Source organism: Salvelinus sp. IW2-2015, linkage group LG17 (genome assembly GCF_002910315.2).
Source record: "Salvelinus sp. IW2-2015 linkage group LG17, ASM291031v2, whole genome shotgun sequence".
Taxonomy (NCBI): domain Eukaryota; kingdom Metazoa; phylum Chordata; class Actinopteri; order Salmoniformes; family Salmonidae; genus Salvelinus; species Salvelinus sp. IW2-2015.
Window position 1 is genome coordinate 32,474,603 of NC_036857.1, and position 8,604 is coordinate 32,483,206.

General features: G+C 40.4%; 1 protein-coding gene across 1 annotated transcript in view; it reads right to left on the reverse strand.

Annotated features, from left to right (window-relative positions):
• The window catches only part of pigt (phosphatidylinositol glycan anchor biosynthesis, class T), a 34,270-nt gene extending 30,916 nt beyond the window's left edge, over positions 1 to 3,354 (reverse strand). Inside the window, exons 1-2 of the mRNA XM_024005684.2 lie at positions 2,765 to 3,354; positions 1,987 to 2,164 (exon numbers count right to left, since the gene is read on the reverse strand). Coding sequence (XP_023861452.1) covers positions 1,987 to 2,164; positions 2,765 to 3,308 — 722 coding nt within the window. The 5' untranslated portion in view covers positions 3,309 to 3,354. The remainder of the gene's footprint in view (positions 1 to 1,986; positions 2,165 to 2,764) is intronic.
• Positions 3,355 to 8,604: the final 5,250 nt, after the last annotated feature.

Genomic DNA, 8,604 nt, shown 5'->3' on the forward strand with positions numbered 1-8,604 from the left:
GGTGCACTGCCGAGCCCTGCAAAATGACCTCCAGCAGGCCAACAAAATGCAGTGTCGCATAGCGTCACCACAAGGGTCTTGAGGACCAAATCTGTCGGTACCTAATGCAGTTAGGCACCTCGACGACCACATGGAGGCGTGGCGCCCCACAAAGAAATACACCAACCAGCACTGACCCACGCCGAAACGGTCAGCTGGAGATTTGCAGCAGCAGAACGCTCCACGGCGTCTCCAACTCTGCACGTTGTCACAGTCATCATGTGCTCAGTGTGGAACCTGTATCAATTGGAAGAGCACAGCGCCAGTGGCGAATTTGCCAATCTTCTGAAAGCAAATCAAACGTCGACGCACGGTGTTGGGCTGTAAGCACAACCCCCACCTTGGACGTCGGGCCTCATACCACCCTCATGGAGTCTGTTTCTGACCGTTTGAGCAGACACATGACATTTGTGCCTGCTGGAGGTCATTTTGCAGGCGCTGGCGTGCACCTCCTTGCACAAAGCGGAGGTAGCGGTCCTGCTGCTGAGTTGCCCTCCTACGGCCTCCTCCACGTCTCCTGATGTACTGGCCTGTCTCCTGGAGCGCCTCCATGCTCTGGACACTACGCTGACAGACACAGCAAACCTTTTTAGCCACAGCTCGCATTGATGTGCCATCTGGATGAACTGCACTACCTGAGCCACTGTGTGGGTTGTAGACTCCGTCTCATGCTACCCACTAGAGTGAGAGCACGCCAGCATTCAAAAGTGACCAAAACATCAGCCAGGGAGCATAAGGAACTGAAGAAGTGTCTGTGGTCACCACCTGCAGAATCACTCCTTTTTGGGGTGTCTTGCTAATTGCTATAATTTCCACCTTTTGTCTATTCCATTTGCACAACAGCATGTGAATTATTGTCAATCAGTGTTGCTTCCTAAGTGGACAGTTTGATTTCACAGAAGTGTGATTGACTTGGAGTTACATTGTTGTTTAAGTGTTCCTTTATTTTTTGAGCAGTGTATATAGCAAGACTTAAAAATGTCTTCTAGCAATGACCAACTTGACAGAGCTTGACACTTTTTTAAATAATAAAATGGGCAAATATTGTACAATCCAAGTGTGCAAAGCTCTTAGACTTACCAGAAAGAATCACAGCTGTAATCGCTGCCAAAGGTGATTTAACACTTATATAAATCAAATAGTGAAGATAATTATTTTGTGCATATCATTGACAAAAAAACAACAACTATTAAATCCATTTTAATCCCACTTTGTAACAACAAAATGTGTAAAAAGTAAAGGGGTGTGAATACTTTCTGAAGGCACTGGATCATTTACTTCAGTGGATCATTCGCTTTAATAGACAACTATATCACTTTAATGCCGAGAAAGGTAGTATCTGCAACCAGTCACAAGAAAGACATGCCTGTCAAATGTTGCGATTTGTTCATGGGCGAAGACTCAATGGACCAAATAATAGCTGTCATAGTTTACAAAATGGGTGAGACTACAGGGTCGTTCCATATGATTTCAKTCACTTTCTGACAGCACCCCTTTTGATTTGAAAGAAACCGTCCATACATGTTTGCCCATGGTAGAAGTAGTCAGAAAGGGACTTTTTGGAACTGAATGCCAAAACAGTCAGGAAATAGAGGTGCTCAAATTTGAACCATTTTGCATACCCCACCATGATACATCAACAGTGTCTTCATTACTGAAAAATATAAATGGTTGAGTTTGATATCTATTTGAAGTCACCTTCTGACAACTTCTACCATGGGCAAAAATGTATGGCTGTTTCGTTCAAATCAAAAGGGGTACAGCCAAAAAGTGATTAAAATCATATGAACAACCCTAGAGCCARACATATGTATTCATACAGCTCTTGTTGACACCAGAACCGACTAACAATGATTCAACAGATCTAAAGCTACTCCATTATCTTCGACAATAAAGAAAGTGAACTTGTAAGGATAAATAAATACACWGTATATTATATASACTCACTCAGTGACAGTGTCCTGGAACCATACCCACAGTTCAGCACCAGGGGGCGACGGTAGGAATGGCTGGCCCCACTGCATTGTCCTCCAGTAGCCCTGAGTGAAGGAGATGTGGAGCTCYCGCACAGAGAACTTTGAAATCACCTGGCCCAGCGACTTTGGGAAGAGTCGGTAGTGGTTGACTGAAAATGAACATTTGGGAGGAAACAGTGAGTTTCATAGGATACTAATATGTTGACTTGATTTGTAGTTCATAAAATCCATCCTTGAGTTTAGGGGTGTGCACGTACCAGATCTAGGCCTATAATCTCCCAAAAGTGTGCACTGGCCATACCTCATACAAATTAGGCCTAGGTCCTATGTACTGATGACAATGAATGCACAGCTACAGTCAACATAGCACAGCAGCAATAAGACACCTGGTTCAACTATTCAACTCATCAAGCCCTTGATTGGTTGAATAAAATGTTTAGTGCTGGGCTGGAACAAAAGCCTGCRCTGTGGGTCTACAGGACCATGACGAATTCAGTGGAGGCTGCTAAGGGGAGGACGGCTCATAATAATGGCTGGAGCGGAAGGAATAGCATCAAACAGATGGAAACCATGTCTTTGATACCATTTCACTTACTCTGCTCCTGCCCTTACCACGAGACTGTCCTCCCCAATTAAGATGCCACCAACCTCCTGTGCTGGATATGCACTGACGACAGGTGGTGTKCCTGTGTGACTACTTGATAAATTATGTGATTGACCCACACAGCATATTAAACCACATTATTTACCTTTACTTCCTCGTAAGAAGTCTGTATCCCACATGGTGCGGAACTGGAAGCTGGCGTAGATATCCCCAGAATGCAATGGTCTGATCACCAACTCTTCCTGAAACTGATCTTTTGCGGGCGTTGGTGGAGGGACGTCTGGCGTTTGCATGGTGTCAGGGCCATGGTCAGCTTCTTTGACCTCGGTAGCCTCCCATTGCCTCTCCTCTTCCGCTGCCTCTTGGGTTTGGTCTTTTGCATACGGTGCTGGACGACTGTCAAGGTTTTGCATGGTATCATGGACATGGTCTGCTTTGTTGTCGCTTGGGGCATCTGCGGGATTCGTTTCGGCCTCCCATTGCCTCTCCTCTTCCGCGGTCTGGGTTTGGTCCTCGGTTTTAGTTGATTGCAGTGACGCGCCTATATTCGTCTTCGGTGCAATATCAACGGCCCCGCTTTCAGCATCTTTCACATGATTTGTGTATTCTATGTCCGCTRTAACAAACACATATGTTAATCCACAAAGAACGAACGCCAGCATAAAAATATTGCACTTGTGCGCTGCCATTTTTCCGATTGCTCAACAGGAATCAGCGTCTCATTAGCAACACTAAAAACGTACTTCCGGCTCACGAAATTGCGAGATGTTTCAAAATAAAACTCCCCTACGTAATAATAGAAAGGTGTCAATAATCTGTATTTATTCATGATATATGAAAAATAATTGTCTAAAGATTAACAAAGAAGCATATTTGTTCATATTTATGTGACATTTGCATTACATTTGGGTTTTAAAACGTTCCAACGTCAAATAAATGCCCCAAATGAGAATCACTGTATATGTAACACATATTGGCTTAAAGAGCAAAAACTATTATTATATATTATTATATTACTAAATTATGGGTGCCGCAGTAAAGGTATTTTGGGGAATACTAAGTAGGGTCTGTAGAATGTATATATGGTGTCATTTCATGGGGCTGAATAATACGGAGTGTTGCTGGCCTTTTACTGTGGTCAAACACCTTAAAATGTGAATGTGATTCATACCCCGAATACCCCAACCAAGGAGCAACTTCCAAAGAAGCTGAGAAGTGAACCATCAATGAGCCAGCTACAGGACAACATCGTCCGCATCCTCACGGCCAAAATCAAAGAGAGAGCGCAGATTACATGGATTTGGTGAAAAATAACACTAATAGTATCGTTAACCTGAAGAAATCGATTGATTTCAGTGCTGAGGAAGTAAAAACTCTGAAGCAGCAAGACGCAACATTGAAAATTCAGGTTGCAAAGCAGGAGAAGAAACTCACTGAAATGGAGTCGAAGGTCAACGAGAATGACCGGTATAGTCGAAGATGGAATCTTCGAATTTATGGAATAGCAGAAAAATCTGACGAGAACATCAAAGCAAGAGTGAAGGACATTTGCAGGGCAATAGCCCCGGAGGAGGAGCGAAATGTTGTTGCAGGTTCTCTGGATGTAGTGCACCGCCTGGGTAGGCTGAGAGATGGGGAAAACCAGCCACCACGACCAGTGATCATGAGATTATTCCCAGGACATCGAGGGATGTGACATGGAAAAGTGCAAAAGAAAAAGGACTATTTAAAAAAGAACAACCTGAGGTTCAAGGAGGATCTGACTGCATTTGATAAAGAAGCTCAGAATCGTCTGTGGCCAATGATTGAGAGAGCAAGGAAGGGAAAAGTGCATACTTTGCGGTAGCCAAGCTTTTGTTAATGGAAGGAAATTCACGCTGACTCCTAGCTTGTTGACTGCTGGACTTGTCAAGTGAGTTTGCAGGACTGAGTTTTATTTGCATCTGATAAAACTTTATATTTCTTGATTAAAGGGCATTGTTTGTGTGAGCTTAACTTTTTTATGGCAGGGAAATTCGCACTAACACTTAATGTTAGCTTGATGGCTATTCGTTTTAACCAATTATTGGTACAATGTTATTTGCAATTGTATAAAAATATATATATAATTTAGATCAACCACTTGCGTGGTGCAAAGGACTGTTTTATTTGCAACTAGTAAGAACTTTCTTTTTGTGAGAACCCGATTCATGTGAACGTATACAAGTTTAATATTCTTCATATAGACACTGTAATAGTAAATGTCCATTTCGTTTTTTCTATTACTGCCAGGGGAATCCGTAATATTTTGAAATGGAAATCTTTATTTTTGTATTGTAAGAGTGCCGACTTTTATTTAATTCAAGAAACTCATGCCTGTTCCACGGATACTGCGTTTTGGAAGTGTCAATGGGGGAATGATATTTGGTACTAATCGGTCAGCAGGTGTCGCTATTTTAAAAGGCAACTTTAAGGCTCATATATTGAGTCATGAAGCAGTAATACAGGGATATGGATTATACTATTGGTAGATGTCAACCACGTTCAATTCATTGTTGTAAATATTTATGCTTCCAATAACAAGTCAAGTAACTGTATTTATTTAGAGACATTGAGAAGAAAATAAGTAAAATTATGTCTAAATTTCCATTGGCCAAAGTAATATGGGGTGAAGATTGTAATACAGTATTACATGATCATCTAGATATATGGCCTCTCTAAGGATAGCAATTATGTTTGTGAGATAAGAAATATATGTCTAAAGTTAGGTGTTCTAGATATTTGGAGACCTAAGAACAAAGATAAGATTATGTTTACATGGAGTACCAAAGATGCAATCCGAATTGATTTCTGGCTGATATCTGAAGATTTGGCTGACAAGGTTGATACAGTCTCAATTGAACCATTGATTTTAACAGACCACAAAGGGATCTCAATAAAGATAAATATGCATGGTTTGTCAACCCAAAAAAGTTAGTGAAGGTTACTGGAAAATGAACAAGACTTTACTAGAGAATGAAGTATTTAAGAAGGAAGTAGCAGGAATTATTGATAAATACTGGAATTGTGCCTGTGTTATGAATACATTTGGAAGTTACTGGGAGCTAAGGAAATTTGATTAAGGCTTTTGGCTATTTCAATGGGGAAAGAAATTGCTCGTGCCAAGAGAGAGAAAGAATATGACATCATAAAGGGAATAATGGATTATACTAAAAAAAGTGAACTAACTAATCAGGAATTACTGGGGCTATCATCATTGCAAATGCAGTTAGACTGTATCTATGAGGAAAAGGCCCGGGGAGCGTTTGTAAGATCAAGACGAAAATGTATGGAAGAGGGAGAGAGAAATACAAAATATTTCTTTAATTTAGATAAAAGGGCAGGTGAAAAGACTTCCATATGTAAATTAATMATTAATAATACTCCCAATGAAAATCCAAAAGAAATCTCTCAGCATGTTGCCCAGTTTTATCAGAATCTGTATACATCAGCCCAGCCAACTTCCAATATAGATCTTTTCTTAGACAATGTAGCAAACATTGCTAAGAAGATAGATGATGATTTCAGGGATTTTTGTGATGAGTTATCTGAAATTGAGATAAAAGACTATTAAAAGCCTTAAGGACAATAGGTCCCCTGGAAATGATGGTTTAATAAGCAAGTTTTATAAAGCATTCAATGATAAATTGATTCCTTTCATTCTTGCAATGTTTCAAGAATCAATAGAAAAAGGGGAGTTACCGGCTTCCTTAAAGCAAGGTGTAATTACTTTGATTCCCAAACCTAATAAGGATACTATTTTTTAGACAACTGGAGACCCATTAGCCTGTTGAATAATGATGGGAAATTATTTGCCCTTGTATTTGCTAAGAGGTTGAAACAAGGCTTGCATCATATAATTGATGAAGAARAATCTGGTTTTATGCATGGTCGACACATTAGTAATAACATCAGGCTGATCTTAGATATGATTCACTATAATGACCTCATCCTTGATGATAGTTTTCTTATGTTTGTTGATTTTTATAAAGCTTTTGACACTGTAGAACATGAGTTTATGTTCAAAGTTATATGTTTTCTGGGGTTTTGGTGACAATTATTTTGAAAGCAGTCCAAACRTTATATAGTGGTTGTACTAGCTCTGTAAAATTAGCTCACGGGACATCCCAAAGATTTGATATTGGCCGTGGCATTAGGCAGAGCTGCCCAATTCGTCCATTTTAATTTTTATTGATTACTCATATTATGGCTCTTCATATCAAGAAAGGGAATTTAAGGTGTTTCAGCACTTGGCAAGGAATTTAAACTATGTCAACTGGCTGATGATACCACCATATTTTTAAGAGACAGGAATGAGGTTTCTAAAGCAGTTTCCTGTATTGAAGACTTTTCAGTAGTTTCGGGTTTGAAAATTAATACCAATAAGTCAGTCTTATTTCCACTCAAGGATTGTGTTTTACAGGAAGTATATGGTATCCCAGTTAAAGATAAGGTTACTTATCTTGGAATTGTTATATGCAAGGATGAAAAACAAAGGAGTGAATTAAACTTTAACCCCATTATTGAGAAAACAAAGAAGAAATTGAACCTCTGGTTGATGAGAGATATTTCATTATACGGTCGGGTTTTATTTATACTCTCAACCAMCTTTTCCAARAGTGTTGAAGGAGTTCCCACATATGCTGAGCACTTGCTGTCTGCTTTTCCTTCACTCTGGTCCAACTCATCCCAGACCATCTCAATTGGGTTGAGMTCGGGTGATGCAGCACTCCATCACTCTCKTTTTTGGTKWAATAGCCTTTACARAGCCTGAAGGTGTGTTGGGTCYTTGTCCTGTTGAAAAACAAATGATASTCCCACTAAGTGCAAACCAGATGGGATGGTGTATCGCTGCAGAATGCTGTGATAGGCATGCTGGTTAAGTGTGCCTTGAATTCTAAATAAATCACAGACAGTGTCACCAGCAAAGCACCTCCACATCATCACACCTCTTCCTCCACACATGCGGAGATCATCCGATCACCTACTCTGTGTCTCACAAAGACACGGCGGTTGGAACCAAAAATCTCAAATTTGGACTCATCAGACCAAAGGACAGATTTCCACCGGTCTAATGTCCATTGCTCGTGTTTCTTGGCCCAAGCAAGTCTCTTCTTATTATTGGTGTTCTTTCGTAGTGGTTTCTTTGCAGCAATTCAACCATGAAGGCCTGATTCACGCAGTCTKCTCTGAACAGCTGATGTTAGGATTTGTCTGTTACTTGAACTCTTTGACGCATTTATTTGAGCTGCAATTTCTGAGGCTGGTAACTAATGAATTTATTCACTTTAGCAGAGGTAACTCTGGGTCTTCCTTTCCTGTGGCTATCTTCTGCATACCACCCCTACCTTGACAGAACTGATTGGCTCAAATGTATTAAGAAGGAAAGAAATGCCACAATTTTMGGGGGAACAGGGCACACCTGTTAATTGAAATGGATTCAAGGTGACTACCTCATGAAGCTGGTTGAGAGAATGCCAAGAGTGTGCTAAGCTGTCATCAAGGCAAAGGGTAGCTACTTTGAAGAATCTCAAATAAAATATGTTTGGATATGTTTAACACTTTTTTTGGTTTCTACATGATTGCATATGTGTTATTTCATAGTTTTGATGTTTTCACTATTATTCTACAATGTAGAAAATAGTAAAAAATAAAGAAAAACCCTTGAATGAGTYGGTGTGTCCACATTTTTSACTGGATATGTATATACMGTGAGAGTTCAGTGACCAGCCGGAGGAAGAKGACACGACAGCATCCTCAGGGGATAGGTACTCAGTGTAAAGCCAATTAGTACACAGCTGGGCCCACTAATTGCTTTGTGTCTTCCTRTGTATAGGTGTGCCAGGAGAGGAGSTGTTTGTRGTGTTACTCTCCCTTTTTGGCCACAGCCTTTTGGTCAACGGCTTAGTTTATGTTTTTGCTTTGTTACGCTGCTGTTTCAGCAGTGGACATTCCATGTATTTTTTC